Source organism: Pseudochaenichthys georgianus, chromosome 7 (genome assembly GCF_902827115.2).
Source record: "Pseudochaenichthys georgianus chromosome 7, fPseGeo1.2, whole genome shotgun sequence".
Classification (NCBI taxonomy): domain Eukaryota; kingdom Metazoa; phylum Chordata; class Actinopteri; order Perciformes; family Channichthyidae; genus Pseudochaenichthys; species Pseudochaenichthys georgianus.
In genome coordinates, this window is record NC_047509.1 from 14387737 (window position 1) to 14405816 (window position 18080).

Below are 18080 nucleotides of genomic sequence, written 5' to 3' on the forward strand. Positions count from 1 at the left end.
TGCGGGAGCTCTTTCTGGATCGCCTGCAAAATCCGATGTATAAGGCCACTATGGGGTTCCACAGATATGAGGATATCCGCCGCCTCATACGGTTTGATGATAAGAGGACTAGGGCTGTTAGACTGGAAACAGACCATATGGCTGCATTCAGATATGTGTTGGACTGTTTCCTGGCCAATTGCAAGAAAGTGTTCGTCCCCAGTGATTGTGTCACTAATGAGCAGCTTGTGCCATTCCGTGGAAGGTGCAAGTTCTTACAATACATGCCAAGCAAGCCAGCAAAATATGGGATCAAAAAATGTTGGATGTGCGATGCAAGAGTCCATTATGCATTCAATGGCATGATCTATACAGGGCGACAGCCAGGAGAGGATGTTCAGAGGAACCTTGGCGAGAATATTGTCCAACAGTTGTCCAGCGCAATAAGACACACAGGTGAATATAGAATACAGAGTATACATACAGTGAATATACTCTTGAAGTTCTAGCACAATACCTAGATCACTTTTCCACTCTCTCATAGTGTCTATTTCATTTTGTATTACCATTGTGAGAAATAGATTAATTTATAAGCAAAGAATGGAATAAAATACAATGCAGTACTCCATAATAATAATAATCAATATTCCATCAGGTTTATTTTAATGTTAGAATTTAGAGAATTACATGTTGACTAAATTGACCATTCATTTTTTTGTTTCTGTTCATAGGTCGCAACATAACCATGGATAACTTCGTTACCAGCATTCCTTTGGCTGAGAAGCTCCTAGAGAAGAACCTTACGCTTGTGGGGACTCTTCGCCAGAACAAGCCAGACATACCACCTGTCATGAAGCCAAACAAACTGAGAGAGAAGTACAGCTCCAAATGTGGATTCTGTGGCAACATGACAATGGTGAGCTATGTCCCGAAAAATGGGAAGGCTGTTGTGCTGCTAAGCACAATGCATGTATGATGACACAACAGTGGATGACCAGAGTGTTAAGAGGAAGCCAGAAGTGATCCAATATTACAACAACACAAAATCAGGAGTGGACACAATGGATCAAATGGTTCGCACGTACACCTGCAAGCGGAGAACACGGAGGTGGCCCATGGTGCTCTGGCACAATGTGCTGGATGTTGCCACCCTCAACGCCTTCACCAGCTACACTGCACAACACCCTGGTTACATGGGTGGTGTGACTAATGCACGGCGGCTCTTCATAAAGGAGCTGGGCAAAGAGCTCGTCATGCCACACATGAGGAGACGCATGGAGGGCACGTCCCACCTCCAAACCCATATTACAGAGGCAATGGAAAGATGTGGGTTAAAAAAAGTAAACGCAGCCACCACCCAGCCACAGGAGGGTGGAGGAAGAGGAAGCAAGTGAAGAGGAAGAGGTGCAAGATCTGCCCAACTGCCAAAGATCGAAAAGCCAGCAGCTGGTGTTCCAAGTGCACCAGCCCTGTGTGCAAGGAGCACAAACATGTTGTTGTGATTTGTGAGGCATGTATGTATGAAGGTAGATATGGTGCAAAATGCGAGAGCGTGAAAACCTGATGTGAGCACTTGCAGAAAAAAAATCTGAGCTTGAGTGCATACATTTACACTTGTATAAAATATCCACGTAACTGTGAACCAAATGTACACTTGTATAAAATATCCACGTAACTGTGAACCAAATGTACACACTTGTACAAAATATCCACGTAACTGTGAACCAAATTTGAAGTCACAGAAGAAAAAAAAAAGTTTTGTAGCTTGTAGAAAAAAAATGAACTTGGAGATGAAATGTTCACTTGCAGAAAAATACATATTTTTTAAATATATTTTCCATTACAACTGCAACTTTATTTATTACAACCTCTCAAATCAGTCATTACAACTTGACGAATCTGCTCTGTGGCAGTTTACACACACGCAGCTGCTACATGCAGCAACACACACACACGGAGGAGATGGCGGAGAGAACGCGCTCCGAGGTGTGGTTAAACTATAGCCGTGTCGATGTGGACAATGCTCGTTACCAAAAGTGGAATAAGAGTTTAGCATGTAAGGGCGGTAACACGAGCAATTTGTCAAAACATCTTACAAAAGTGCTCCACATTCAGACGGAGGAATGCACCGGGTTCGACTGTCTTTCTAGTAGCTCTGTAGCCCCATCCAGAGTAATGTTTCCACGTCAGGTGTTATGTATGCTCGCAGCAACACACCGAGTTAACTAATTATACAAACATGGGTTATGATTAGAGGTAACTGAGTTATTTAGTTTATTAAAGTTTCAGCTATTCTGTTTACAATTCTGTCATCAGATTATTTAATACGATTTGTTAAAACATTGTTGTTTCTTTTGATGTGAAATATTATGTATTTAATTTAAATAAAAAGCAATGTTAGTTTTGTTCACAATTTGTTTAGTTTGTTTACCTTATTTTTTTCTCCAAAAGAACAGATACAAGTAATGTTAAAGGACCGGATCGATAAGCGGTATCGATAACAGTAGTAGTACCGTTAAAACCTTGTGTGGATGTCAGTTTTACACACATTCTGAGGCCGCCGTGCCTATGTTTTTTGTTTTCACTGCTAATTAATGCTTGTGTTCTATTAGTGCATTAAAAAATCATTAAAATCATTAATGAAGTTTCAGCTCAGACCCCACGCTTAATATGTCTCCCCCTGGCCCACCTACATTTCTCCAGGCCCACCCACACAATAATTCCTTGCTACGCCACTGTGTGGCTCCACAGCTGAGATCGCTGCATTGCCTCATCCACCAAAGCCTCCTGTGCGCAAAACTGAGTGGTGAGTTAAAAAACACAATGGACTCTGTCATGGCGATTATTAACTTTATTTGTTGTAACTCCAGTTTACAGCACCGCCTTTTCCGCCAGATGTTGTCAGACATGTCAGCTCAATATAATGATTTGCTCATGCACAGTACCATTAGATGGCTAAGCAAAGGAAACGTCTTGAAACGATTTTGTGAACTTAAGGAGGAGATCATGGCGTTTCTCCGCAATTCAAAACATAAAAAAGCCAACGCCTTTCTGTGTCTGTTAGAGAATGATGAGTTTTACGCTGCCGTTTGCTTTTTGAGCAACATTTTCCAACATCTGAACCAACTCAATTTGGAGCTGCAGGGCAGAGATAAAATGGTTACACAACTTGTGGAGAGACTCCATGCGTTTCAAAAAAAGCTTACACTTTTTTTTGCGGATTTATGTCCAGGCAAAATGCTCCATTTTCCAACACTGCAGGTTTACAAATCACAGAGGTGATGACTGGATTTATGGACGCATTGAAAACCAACTTTGCCACGAGGTTTGAACATTTCAGTCTCCCGACTGAAGTGATGAGATTTGTGAAGGACCCTTTCTCTGTGAATGTAGAGGGGGAGTTTGCACTGAAAGCAAAGGAGCTGATTGTGACATTAAATGAGGCGTCTTTACAACTTGAACTCATTGACATTCAGTCATCAGATGACCTGCGACAGTCATTTCAGCTGGCAGGTTCTGAAAAGTTCTGGACATAATGAAGTCAGCCACGAGAAATTCCCTCATTCAAGGGGTCTTGCACTTTTTGTCCTCACAATGTTCGGCTCGACTTACACGTGCGAATCGGCATTCTCACACATGAATGCCATAAAAACTACTAATCGCGCATCCCTCTCCGATCAGCATCTGCATCACAGCGTATTGCCATGACAACGTATACTCCCGACTTCCCTGCTCTTGCTAAATCGAAAAAATGCCATTTCTCTCATTAGATGGCACATATCTGCCAAGTTGGTTCCATACAGTTATCACTATGTTAATCAAAAAATGTTTGAGTTTTAAAAGGCTGTGTGTTGTGGTTTGGTAATTAATACAAGTCTTTTGACAATTGTTTTTGCTTTTAATTAAGCAATTGATGTGGTATGGCTCACATGTCTTTATTGTTATTATACCATAATATGCACTGTTGTTTGTGTATGGCCCTAAATTGCTATTTTGTGTGAATTATTAGATCATTTAATCTAAATCTAATGATGTTGATGGTTATATTAGCTTCACATGTACTGAGTTCTGAACTTGCCATTTATAAAGGCCTTGGGGCTATGTTTGATTTAATTAAACAAAATATATGCACTCGACTATGCTGTTGTAGTCATTTAATTTAATTTCAAACCTTTATTTATGCAGGTGAATCCCATTGAGATCATTGATCTCTTTTTCAAGGGTGACCTGCTGTAGTATTTACTGTATCTGAAGCTCTTAATATGATTGCTCATATTTCAAGTAATTTTTTTCCCGGCCCCTTGCTTTGGATCATTTTCATCAACCAGCCCCCATTCCAAACTACTTGAATAGCTATGTATGCTATGTGTGAGTGTGACAAAGTGACAAATAAACATTTCAAATATTAAATGTGTTATTCTTTGGTCCAAATCACTGCTAAAATGTTTTTTGACAAAATCATTATTATAGTATGTCTTTTTTTTTTTTAAATACCACACTTGCGGGTCATTTTCAACCCATGTATGTAAACTTGATGTAATATTATAAAAACTATTTTAGTTTACTAATTAACAAAGGAGAAATAAAAGTAATGATTTAGGGTTTTAAAAACAAGATATTTAATGAATATTTTGAATATGTAATGATGAAATAAGTTGATTTCCAAAAATATAGCAAAGAAACACTCAACCATGCATTAAATAACACTGTAAGTCAATACGTGTCATTGTTGACCCATGTTGTGTCTTAGAGGGGGTTTCCATAGCTTGTGTATCAGAGGGTTAAGTCAACATTTGTGCATTGTTAACCACAGAAAGGCAGGGAAGGGACATGGATATATGTGAAGGCTGATTGGGAGACCTTTCAGAAATAAAGTAATAGATACCCGAGTCAGAGTGATTGTAATGTGGACATAGAAACATTTTTAAATAAGATCTAATAAATTAAGGGGCTAAGGTCAGCTGCATGAGGGTCTTTAAAGACAAAGTAAATAGCAAAGCAGGCTCATGGTGGGATGTGAAATGAAATGCAGCCGTGAGAAATCATTTAAACTAGTCAAAATAACACATAATATCCATCAAAAGATAAAGGACACTATTTTTTTAAACGTATAAGCAAATCTCTGTTTAACACAATATTTAAAGTGGTGCTTATGCATAAACCGTAGGTCAGTTCAACAGATATGTCGATTAAATCAGAATCATTTAGATGTCAAAATCGTTTCAGTGTTAGTTGACAGTAGTACAAACAGGCTCAGCAGGAATAGGCCGAGCAACATTTATTAGAGAAAGTGCTGCGACTCAATCAGGAACGACACATGGGAGGATGATTAAAAAGAGAGCTGGGGACAGTAGGGAGTGCAGTCATCATGTTTTATTGGAAATTATTTTGCACACAACGGGACGGGTACCGGAAAAGCATGACATGGGCCCTTTAAGGGAACTTATTATTGGACATGTCATTAAAGCCGTCTCTATTGAGTTATTTCACATTCCAAGGGCAGCCATGCAGATCGGTCAGAGGGGCTTGAAACCTTGAATACACAATGACCTTTCCTCCACCACTGATCTAATCTGCCAAGAGTTTGGGTCTTCTCTCCTGTGTGGTTAAACTTTTATCAAGCTGTTTATGATTAGCATAGATCATTGGCTTCTGGCTTTCAGCTTTAAACACAATGTGTTCACCTGTTGAAGCTGTGTCCTTTTATGATCCCCTGTTGTGAACAAAGTCTGTCAGAAAGTTTTACTGACAGAGCTGTGAGATAAAATTCAGTGTTAAGGTCAGAGGTTTAGGTGAAGTTAAGTTATCTCTCTCTTCTGTACCTTTCACACTCTACCACCACTTAACCTTTTTAACCAGAGATTTATGGCATCCTGTTCCAGATGCATTTAGGCAGTTCACTGTTGTGTCAAGGCGGAAGTTCCCCCCACTTCTTCCACACCACGTTAAAGTAGATTTAAGAGAGGAAAGGGTACTATGGATCCAGTGTTGTTTTTGGAGGAAAGAGCACATGAAATGTTCTGAAGCAAGGGCGAGATTATCCAAATATACTTGTTATTTGTGGAAACATTTTTTAATGGGTAACAGGCCTTCTAAGCGGAAGATGCATCAAGGTTTAATAAGGGTCAGAGCTCATAAGCAAACATTTTGTAGAGACCGGAAAATCTCAGGGGGGGTGTAAAAGCCACAGTGTGCAGGATTTAGTGGCCTGCAGTCATATCCCTTCACTCTACCCTGTCTTTTCAACCCTGTAGAAAAAGAAAAAACAGTTTCAGAAACAATTAATTACCCTAAAATGCTACGCACTGCTTCTTTTAGTTCCACTTTATCCTCTGTGTAAATAAATGATATATTCTTAACATACTAATGGACAAGGGAATATCTTTGCAGATGACAGCCGGAATAGAGGTAAACTGTGTTACATATACGTAGTTGAGCAAATACATGATGTGATTCATCAATTTGAAATGTGGGCGAAGAAATGGGGCTCTAACAGTTCAGTGGAGAAGAAAAAAGTGATGCTTTTCACAAGAAAAAATACAGGATGGATACACTTTTAAAAAGTGATACATGTGATGATGTCTAGCAGAAGTTAAATGGGGAGCTTGTGCATTACGTAAATACAGTATACATGTAGCTCTAATCAGATCATGGCTAAACTAGGGAGTGTGTCAATGGATTACTAGCAAAAATGTTTGCAGGGCCAGACAGAATACAAGTGTGTGTTAACCGCAGTTAGAACATTGCAATAGTGTCCACTTCACACAGTTTTATTACAGGGTTCTCAGCAAACAGTCACATACTGTATCTGGTTATATATCAGTTCAAAAACAATACATGATTTGTTTTTCTAAATGTTTTTTATTTATGGCAGTGTCTGCCTATTGTGTCTTCGCCTCTCTCCACAGGTTCGGTGAAGGGGTCAATGGTAACCTGGTGATTGGGACTCTGGCATGGCCGTCTCCCTGGGTCATTGTGTTTGGCTCCTTCTTTTCCACTTGTGGAGCTGGACTCCAGAGTCTGACTGGAGCTCCACGTCTCCTGCAGGCTATCTCTCGGGACGGCATCATTCCATTTCTTAGAGTGTGTACACATGTAGCATTAAAATGCAATCTTTGACATCAAAGCAGACATTTTGTTTTTCTGTAGCTTGGGTCTGCATAAACATTTTTAATACATGGCATAGCACTATCTTTCTAAGAAAGGGCTAATAAATCTGATCTGCAGGTGTTTGGGCACGGCAAGGCCAACGGGGAGCCCACCTGGGCCCTTCTGCTAACAACTAGCATCTGTGAGATCGGCATCCTCATCGCCTCCCTGGATGCAGTCGCGCCTATCCTCTCCATGTAAGTACACACAAGCCCACACACCAACCCAGTCTCGCGGCATTTCGTGTTCACCAACACGTATTTTAATCTATTGATTCGTGTTCACCAACACGATTTGCCCCTTTTTTTCGTGTTGCACAGCACGATTTTAAAAGCAATGTATTTCTACTGGTAATAGGCTTGTTTGAGACAAGCAAGACCTGCGCAGACCTGCGCAGTTGCGATCAACGTCTTGCTAGTGCGTTGCATGATGGTTAGTCATTTTGTCCGACTTGCTCTGGAGGCTCGCCCACATGAGACTTTGAAATCTCGCGGGACAAAGACGCCCGCAGCCTTGAGAGCGAGGCGAGGCGAGTTGGCGCAGTTGCTCTCCACGAGCTGCGGAAGCGAAATGCTTGATGGGAAACGGCTCGCTGGTATCTCGAGCTGAGCGCTCATTGGTGGTTTTTACCACGTGCTGCTGATGAAACTCTCCAATTGGCTGGCAAAAGTTTGTTGTTGTTTTGTGTCAGTTTTACGTCGCCACATCCATTCCCATTTTTCATCATTGTTCCACAATGTTTATCATCATGAAATTAATATCTATATATTTTATACTATACTGCTTACCGTTTTCATACTTTATATATCTTAGCATATTCATACACACTGTTCATACTGCTCACAGGCTGATATCTAGTGTATTCATACCCCTCACTGTTTATTCATCATTCAATTCATATGTTATTCTGTAGATTGTGTACATTACTTTCCACTTCACTGCTTGTTGCACCTGGTTAGAAACTAAACTGCATTTCGTTGTCTCAGTACCTGTAATATGTGCAATAACAACAAAGTTTCTCTTTAAGTTAAACCAAATCATTAAAATAAAATCTATTGTAATGTAATGATTTGGTTTAACCTTATTTATTGAATACATCATTTAAAATGTCAAGATTACATCAAATTACATCCATGTTGTACACATTATAAAGCTTAAAGTGGCAGCTAAAGAATTAACACAGCAGCAGGTCTGTTCAATTCATGCTCATTAAGCTTCATGTGTGCGGATCTGAAGGGACTGATCATTTGTAGCCTGTCACCTATCAGTTTTGCAAACATTAAGAGGGAGGAGCATTTCTAATTATGGAACCCAGTCACTGGTGTGGTTCATCATCATGACTGAATTAACAAACCTATATAAAGCAATGGAGATCACCTTTGTCTACAGTGGGTAAAATGGAATTTCCGCCATTGCAAACCCAGCCAGTCAAGCCGACTCCGAGTCCGAGCTGTCCGACTTAAGACGAGCTTTTTGACACCTCCCCCGGCTGCGATCGGCTACTCTCGTCTATTTTCGAGGCGAGCCGCTATAGAGGCTTCTCAATACTCAAATTTCCCCTCCTCGACTCCTCGACTCCTCGGTCCTCCGGTAGTGACCCGGAAATGAATTTCAGCGCGCCATTTTGAAGGACGTCTCATTTCTCTAAATGCACACCGAGGACCGAGGATCGAGCATCGAGGAGGCTCTCTGGAGGAGCTATAACCGAGGATACACTGATGGTTCCTCCACGGCTCCTCCGCGGATGCATTTCCGGGAACGGTGGAGGCGTGACGCACGGCCGGACTTATCTCAGCCAATGACAGCTCTGCATGCATCCCCTGGATATTATTTGAGAACCTGCTCTCATCGCAACGCGATGTTTACAGTGAGAACAGCTGTGAGGTCCTGCAGAAAGCAGAGCAGTGTGTAAAATATATATCACTCAGTATAACAGGCATACTCTCTTTATTTGCTTTAGTTTAGTAGATATCTACAAAGAGTCCATATTTTTCTAAAACCATTTAGTGCTTCACATAATAAAATACACAACGGCTGTAGCCTGATTATGCTTTAGCAGCTGTAGGTGTGTGTGGTACAGAATGTAGGTGTGTGTTGTACAGTGTGTAGGTGCGTGTTGTACAGTGTGTAGGTGTGTGTGTTGTACAGTGTGTAGGTGTGTGTTGTATAGTGCGCAGATGCCGCGGACAGACGGGTCTCAGTTGGTTTGATGTCCTTACTTTTAATACTTGCAAATACAACTTTTGGCCCGTAATTTCAATTCCCCATTTCAGCGACCAGAGAGAGGGGGGGGGGGATATATCCAGTCTCTGATTGTGTTACGTTATTATGAGAGTGCTCTCATACTTTAAATTGTATATATTTATATAAATATATGTGTGTGTGTGTGTGTCCGCATCTGTAGCCTGTTATTGTCTCATTATACCGCACTCTCAATGAATTCAAAGTAAATATGTGGGGGAACAATGTTCAGCTGATCTAACTATAAAATATTATATTTATAAATATAAAAAGATTATAAAATATGACAAAACACTCGACAGCTGATGCAGCTGTTGCCACGTAATAATGAACGGACGTCGCTTTAATATGACCGCTCAGAGGAGAGGAGTTCTCATTTCTTTAAACGTCTGCTGCTTCCCCTCCTCTCTCCTCGGTTCCCCTCCTCGGTCCTCCGCTCGCATCTCCTGTGGGCGGGTCTAAGTCTCGAGGAGGGGAGTCGAGGAGGGGAGTCGAGGAGAGGAAATTTGAGTATTGAGAAGCCTCTAATGTGTCTCAAACAAGCCTAATGTGTTTCGTGCTTGCAGGCTGCAGCACGTCTTTTTCTCCGGTCGGGTCGTGGAAGACCGGAAGCTGTGTGGTGCATAAAAACATGTTCTTACTCAATATCAAGCCACAGTTATTGCTTTTATTTTAAATCGTATAATTTCGGACTTTTGTTGTCGTCTGTGAGGAAAATAAATGGGGCTTAGAGCCTCAGGATACTGAAATCTGTATTTTTAAATATCTTTTTCCTTCTAATTTGTTATTCTTTTCAAAATAACACACTGTTATTTGCTCACCAATAACACACAATTATCCTTGCTTTTATTTATTGGTTTAATTCCATAATCTCTGGCTTTTTCGGCGTCCGTCAGGAACTGAATTTCAAAATAAATATAACCGGAAACAGACGTCGGCATTTCGAGCAATTACCCAAGATCCTCAGCTATGGTTTTAAGCTCGCTGATTGGATGTGTTAGCCGCAATGCATGCTGGGATTTGGTGTTTATATTATATGAAATCCGGAAAACATTTAAAAAGTATAAAATAATACTTAATTCCGAGTGCTCTTGCTTTTCTCTTTGAAAGTCATCACATAACGGCATTGTAATACACGGTTCGGCTGCATTACATATTACAGATCTGCTGTAGTTCTTTATTTAGAGAGCCCTGATGAGAAGACCTTTGGAAAAACTGGAAGAAATGGCGCCGAAACTGAATACTTGACGTGGATCATAAATATATCAACAATTAAACAACATCTTCAATTTCTCTTCACACAATACGTCTCCTTGCAGTATCAACACTAATTCGGCTGACTTTTACATTTGATCTAATTCATAGATAGGTTATATTTACACCATAACGGTGCACAGCTGATAGAAAAGGACTGTAGTTTTTAAAGATATTACTGATTTTCTTTGAATGTAAGAATGTAAATACTGAGTCTGAAATAGTATAGCAATATGCTGTAAAATGATGTGAAAGCATGCATAAAACTATACATCTTCAGATGTTGTACATACACACTAATAATACAAAGTTATTATGGCTGTGTGCACCTTGTGTGCACCTCCTAGTGGTTAAAGCACGTTATTGAATTATTGTACAGAGTACATACTTTCATAGGGGGAAAGTATAAATATAGAAATATAGAATATAAAAAATCAAGAAGATACTATAAGTGATCTCTACAATAAAACAGTTTAGTGCAGGATGCACAGATATTAATAGGAGGAGGTGCAAAACAGAAAAACGGATTAGCCTTTATTTAAACATTAAATATTAAATATTAAGCCTGACAAAGTAATTAACTTCTAATATATTGCTTTCCTGCAATGTTAACTATGTTGAAGCACTTATTTTAACTGATATTATACACATTAATTATACTCTTATGTATGTAGATAGAATAAGAAATGTGCAGAATATGACAGTTTAATGGTGGAGGTACACACATATTGATAGATGTCTTGTAATGCACTGTTGAGGAACCTGTGACCCAAGTTTTTCATTCATTGCATAACTACACCGTAGTTGTGTATATGATATGTCAATAAACCTTTGAAAATCTTGAAGGGGATGTGCAAAATAGCCATAATATACAGTCTTTAATTAACTATTAGTAGAGAATAACGAGTAATGAATATACTTTATTACTTGTTTCCATTCATGTCAATTGCAGATACATGTTTAGTCTTCTCAAGCACCAACTATCAAATATCTCTCCTGGTTGTTGGCACTTGACAATCACCTTACCTGAATTTTACTCAGGTGTAACTAAAGTCTGATTTAAGGGTTGTTTATATTTCACATAATTAATCAGAATCTGCAAAGTAACTCAAATAAATGCAGTGGAGTAAAAATACCAGCTTAACCTCTGAATTGTAGTGGAGTAGAATTACAAAGTAGAAATGAGCTGTCATGTGGGTATATATTAATGCTGCGCATTATGGACACAAGCGATTTTCACCCATTTATTAATTATATGTTTTACATTTGATAACACCAATGTGTTTAATACTGGCAACTTCTAATTGTGGGAAAAACGAAAACGTTCAGTAGAGACGTCCCATAGAACATTTTGCGAAACACAATAGCCAGCATACGTGTAGTTCTGGAGGGGTGTTCGATTCCAGTTTTGGATAGTCTGGCGTGGTTTCGTTCCATTTCACACAGCTGTTTGACGCTCTGCTTAACCTTACGGGAACTGTAGTCCTAAACGATAGCTGGGGATTATGGGTAGTGTAGTTTCTTCGGCCATCCTAAACTCAGAAATGTTGACAATCGCAATGATGCTCGAAATGTCCCTTACAGGCCTACGTCTGTTTTCCTACGGTGGCCCTGAAGTGCAAGACACCACAGCATTTCACAAAACACCACAGCATTTCACAAAACACTACAGCATTTCACAAAACACCACAGCATTTCAGAAAACACCACAGCATTTCACAAAACACCACAGCATTTCAGAAAACACCACAGCATTTCAGAAAACACCACAGCATTTCACATTGGACGGAAAGGGTATTCCTTTAGGGATAACACTTCTTGTTTGTGATTGGACAGAGCCAGCCAGAGAAGCACTGCTGTGATTGGTTGTTTTTGCTGCCAGTCAAGAAATGACGCTTCGCTTGATTGGTCAACACCCGACAGTCCCAACCATGGTCCCACAAGGTATGGTCCCAACACATCAGCCGTTAGCACACACTCAGATCTCACAGCTCCTCATATCTGTTCAGAAACTGGACAAAAGTTAAACATGTACAAACCACAGACTGTCTATGTCATGGCGAATACAGTCGCTGCTTTATTTATGTCTGTATGATGTTGTTGTGAGTGTGGACGGAGCAGCTACAGGTTAGTTTAGCCTGATGAATCCGATTCAGAAAACACGCATTTTAAAAGCATTTCGCCTGCCGTCTTGTCTGCAGACTTGTCAAAGCGTTAATTCATGGTTTTTACTAACTGTTATCAGTATGTAGTTACTTCGGCATCACTTGAAAACGTGTATTACAATTAAATCACGGTCAAATATGTTCATTTTGTTGAAGGATTTACATGGAGATACGCCCCGTCCCCTCTCCAGCGCCTCTTGTTTGAATGACAGCATTGACAGGAGCAAACACAGCTGACAGCCGCGGTGAAACTCGAGCAGCCGCGGTGAAACTCGAGCAGCCGCGGTGAAACTCGAGCGATTAGAGCGATGCGAATATTGGGTGGTCTACCATAGTATTTACATGGAGATAAGCCCCTTAAAAACCATGAGTTAATAAAGCATTAATTCTGTATTTACTCCTGTCATTCAAACAAGACGATGGAGAGGGGGCGGGCCGTATCTCCATGTAAATCCTATCGGAATCGGATCAGGCTAAACTAACCTGTAGCTGCTCCGTCCACACTCACAACAACGTCATACAGACATAAATAAAGCAGCGACTGTATTCACGATGACATAGACAGTCTGTGGTTTGTACATGTTTAACTTTTGTCCAGTTTCTGAACAGATATGAGGAGCTGTGAGCTCTGAGTGTGTGCTAACAGCTAACGGCTGATGTGTTGGGCTAATCACGAAGCGTCATTTCTTGACTGGCAGCAAAAACAACCAATCACAGCAGTGCTTCTCTGGCTGGCTCTGTCCAATCACAAACAAGAAGTGTTCTCCCTAAGGGAATACCCTTTCCGTCCAATGTGAAATGCTGTAGTGTTTTGTGAAATGCTGTGGCGTTTTCTGAAATGCTGTGGCGTTTTGTGAAATGCTGTGGTGTTTTGTGAAATGCTGTGGTGTTTTGTGAAATGCTGTGGTGTTTTGTGAAATGCTGTAGTGTTTTGTGAAATGCTGTGGCGTTTTGTGAAATGCTGTGGTGTTTTCTGAAATGCTGTGGTGTCTTGCACTTCAGGGCCACCGTAGTTTCCGGTTATTTTTATTTTGAAATTCAGTTCATGACGGACGCCAAAAAAGCCCGAGATTATGGAATTAAACCAATAAATAAAAGCAAGGATAATTGTGTGTTATTGGTGAGTAAATAACAGTGTGTTATTTTGAAAAGAATAACAAATTAGAAGGAAAAAAAGATTTAAAAATACAGATTTCAGTATCCTGAGGCTCTAAGCCCCATTTATTTTCCTCACAGACGGCAACAAAAGTCCGAAATTATAAGATTTAAAATAAAAGCAATAATTGTGGCTTGATATTGAGTAAGAACACGTTTTTATGAACCACACAGCTTCCGGTGTCCCACGACCCGACCGGAGAAAAAGACGTGCTGCAGCCTGCAGGCACGAAACACGTTACCAGTAGAAATACATTGCTTTTAAAATCGTGCTGTGCAACACGAAAAAAAAAGGGGCAAATCGTGATGGTGAACACGAATCAATAGATTAAAAATCGTGTTGGTGAACACGAAATGCCGTGAGACTGGGTTGCACACACACAACCACACACTCACACACACTGTTTGTTTATTGCTGTGCACACCTGCTGTAGTAAGTATCCCTCATTTCACTCACTTGTCCGTCTAATATTTCTGTATATTTATGTTTCTCTCTCTCTTCTTTGCTCCTTTTTTAAGGTTCTTCTTGATGTGCTACATGTTTGTCAACCTTGCCTGCGCCCTGCAGACTTTGCTAAGGACCCCAAACTGGAGGCCGCGCTTTAAATTCTACCACTGGTGAGTTTGTGTGTCATGAATTATGTCAGAAAACCTTGCTCAAAACAGAACTGCACAGTAGCACCATTACATTTGCATTTCTGCAGTTGACATAAATTCTAGCTGGAAACTCTCAGTAACAGCACGTTGTGTGATAAGGACATTATCCACTGCAGTCTTGTCATACGGAAGAGCAGTCTGAGTCCAGAAGTGCCAAAGCTTTAAACATCTTTAAACATATATTTTTACAAGTTGTGGTTATTACTGTGTTCAATGGTAGAATTTTCCCAATAGAGCAAACATGTGCTGTCCTGTCCCCTGCAGGGCTCTGTCTTTCTTGGGTATGAGCTTGTGCCTGTCGCTCATGTTCATCTGTTCCTGGTATTACGCCATGGTCGCCATGGGCATCGCCACCTGCATCTACAAATACATTGAGTTCTGCGGGTAAGAAATCATCAGTGGATTGCTATTATTTTCATTTTCCATGAATGCTACTATAGCAGATATACACCATAATATCATGTGCCAACCTATGAATGTGCTGTGTCACAGAGCGGAGAAGGAGTGGGGTGATGGGATACGTGGCATCTCTCTCAGTGCTGCACGATTCGCCCTCATGAGGCTGGAGGAAGGACCGCCACACACCAAGAACTGGAGGTCAGTCCCCACATCTTCAGTGTTTAAACAGTTTCACTTTTATCACCTGTTGAAAAAGTCCTACGAAAAGTGTTCTTACATTTTTTGTAGCTGTTTTTTTTACGAATCCCGTTTTGCTTTTAAATTAAAAGTGCAGGACAGTTAATCCTAATAAGCAGATCCATATGGTCCCTCCAAAAAAGGGCATGAGGCTATAGGGCCCTGTGCACACACTTAAATTGAGTAGGGAAGATAAGATAATTACAAAGCCCAAACGGTAATCTAAAGAGGGTGGAGCACTGGACTCCAAATCTTCAATAGTTCTGTAGTTGTAGTATATTGAAGTGAATGCCAAGTGAGCTTCAAATGTAGTATTACCATCATTATCCTTATGACGAGTAATTTACTTAATGCTTTGTTTTTTCAGGCCTCAGATGCTGGTTCTAGTGAGCGTGGATGCTGAGCAGAACGTAGAGCAGCCTCGTCTGCTCTCTCTGACCAATCAGTTAAAGGCAGGGAAGGGTCTGACTATTGTTGGCACCTCAGTTCAAGGAACCTTCCTCGACAACTTCACTGAGGCCCAGAGGGCAGATCAGGTGCGTCCTCTAATATCTAACACATACACTTTGACCTGTGATAAAAAAAACATTAATATCACTCAATTGCTTTCACTGACACCAACAGCTGTGTTCCCCTCTCTGTGTATTTGTAGTCGCTGCGTAAATTGATGGAGACGGAGAAGGTGAAGGGTTTCTCTCAGGTGGTCATCTCCTCCAATCTGAGAGATGGGACGTCCCACCTGATTCAAGTTGGTGGACTGGGAGGTCTGAAGCACAACTCTGTGATGGTCAGCTGGCCCCGAAACTGGAAACAGCCAGAATGCCACGAGCAGTTCAGGAACTTTATTGGTAAGTCCTAATTCATTGGTCCAATAATTGATGTCTTAAAATGTGATCTGAATCCCATGCATATACACAATGTCTGTAATTTGTCAAGTGAAGATTACTCTGCAAATTAGCTACCATTTTTGCAAAATACAGATGTCATGTGGTAAACATTTGTGGCGTCTTTGTGATATAAAGACTTATTTTATTTATAAATGTTTCGCCAATCCAAAAGTTATGGAGGCTTCGTTTGCAAATATAAATGAAATGATGGTGGACAATGCAATTAATTCATTTTTGTTTTGTTTTCATGAACTTTACCCCTTTCCTGTCTAATGGAGTGACCAAAACAAGGGGAGGTAACCGGTAACCATTATTATTTGTCCCTCTGCAGAGGTGGTTAGAGAGACAACTGTAGCCAGTCTGGCCTTGTTGGTTCCTAAGAATATCGCCAGCTACCCGTCCAATGGAGAGCGCTTCACTGAAGGACACATAGATGTGTGGTGGATAGTCCATGACGGAGGCATGTTGATGCTCCTGCCCTTCCTGCTGAGACAGCATAAGGTGGGAAACTATGAAATATAATTAACCTCTTCTTTATAAGAGGGTTTATTATGATGGAAAAAAAACGAAATCATTAACAGAAGTTACAAAGGACACAGTTACACTGATAACATTGTTCATCAGCTGTGGATGTTCCGGTTTTGTCCCATAGGTGTGGAGGAAGTGCAAGATGCGCATTTTCACTGTGGCTCAAATGGATGACAATAGTATTCAGATGAAGAAAGACCTCATTACCTTCCTCTATCACCTGCGCATTGATGCTGTGGTGGAAGTGGTGGAGATGGTGAGAGACTTGTCTGACACATCATCTCAGTTCACACATTAACACTCAAAGGCGCGGGAAGGTATTTTGAGTGGGGGTGCTGAGGTGCTGGACTCCAGTGAACACTATTACGGGCACTATAGAGCACGCACACAAGCGCGAACACCAGGGGCGCTACAGTGGAATGTTCTACTGCAACACTCCCCACACGCAAACACACAGTACACCCGCGACTGTTACAATGAAGGCTCAATAATCAGCTCACTGCATATAGGCAGGGGTAAAGTGCTATTTTTTACGAGTGGGGAGCGGACCTCACCTCCTCTTGGGGGGTCCGGGGGACTGCTCCCCCGGGAAGATTTGTTTTTAATATTGAAGTTAAAACACACACACTAAATGCGCTATTTCCACACACACACACAGAGCCGAGCTTGAATGACACAAGCACACGTTTATTTCCATGCAACTCTCTGATTGGTCTGGTGTCTTGCATCTGTTGCATTCACTGAACACGGGAAATTACAGTCCTGCCGTCCTCTCTAGTGTCATCATGAGGTTCACGTAAAGCACGGTTAATGTATTATATTATTGAGGTAGAATTGTCCGGGGCTACAGAAAAATCATTCGGGGCAGGCCATGCGACACCACTGGCGAGCACACACACTACAAAGATGTAAAATATTATTTTACCAACAATGTGGAATTTGTTGGCTACATATTACACAGATTATGCACAGCGGGAGCAGCAATAACCATCAAATAATAATTCAGACAGGGGAGCTCCGCACCGCCTGCCTGCTGCTAGGGGGTGCTGTAGCGCCCTCAGCACCCCCCTTCCCGCACCCATGTTAACACTGCTAACAAATTATTTTTGTTCAGAAAACTTTGTTGAAAAAGTGCTTTGTGTTGTGAGATTAACCTGTTTTTTATCCATAGTAGCAAACTAACTTTCAAAATATGGCTACTGCTTGACTAAAACTGTATGATAAATGTATTTTCTGCTTCAAAGCATGACGGTGACATCTCGGCCTACACCTATGAGAAGACATTGGTAATGGAACAACGATCACAGATCCTCAAACAGATGCATTTGACCAAGAATGAGAAGGAGAGAGAGGTAAATCAGACGTTGGTTCTCTACACAATTGGAAACAAACATTAATACAATTATTATGTATCATGTATTATCATGTA

General features: G+C 40.8%; 1 protein-coding gene across 1 annotated transcript in view; it reads left to right on the forward strand.

The window, feature by feature from the left end:
• LOC117449870 (solute carrier family 12 member 5-like) overlaps positions 1–18080 on the forward strand; it is a 56404-nt gene that overhangs the window by 27261 nt on the left and 11063 nt on the right. Inside the window, exons 11-20 of the mRNA XM_034087773.2 lie at positions 6888–7062; positions 7207–7325; positions 14463–14561; positions 14865–14984; positions 15093–15197; positions 15604–15772; positions 15889–16084; positions 16455–16624; positions 16776–16907; positions 17896–18003. Coding sequence (XP_033943664.1) covers positions 6888–7062; positions 7207–7325; positions 14463–14561; positions 14865–14984; positions 15093–15197; positions 15604–15772; positions 15889–16084; positions 16455–16624; positions 16776–16907; positions 17896–18003 — 1393 coding nt within the window. The remainder of the gene's footprint in view (positions 1–6887; positions 7063–7206; positions 7326–14462; positions 14562–14864; positions 14985–15092; positions 15198–15603; positions 15773–15888; positions 16085–16454; positions 16625–16775; positions 16908–17895; positions 18004–18080) is intronic.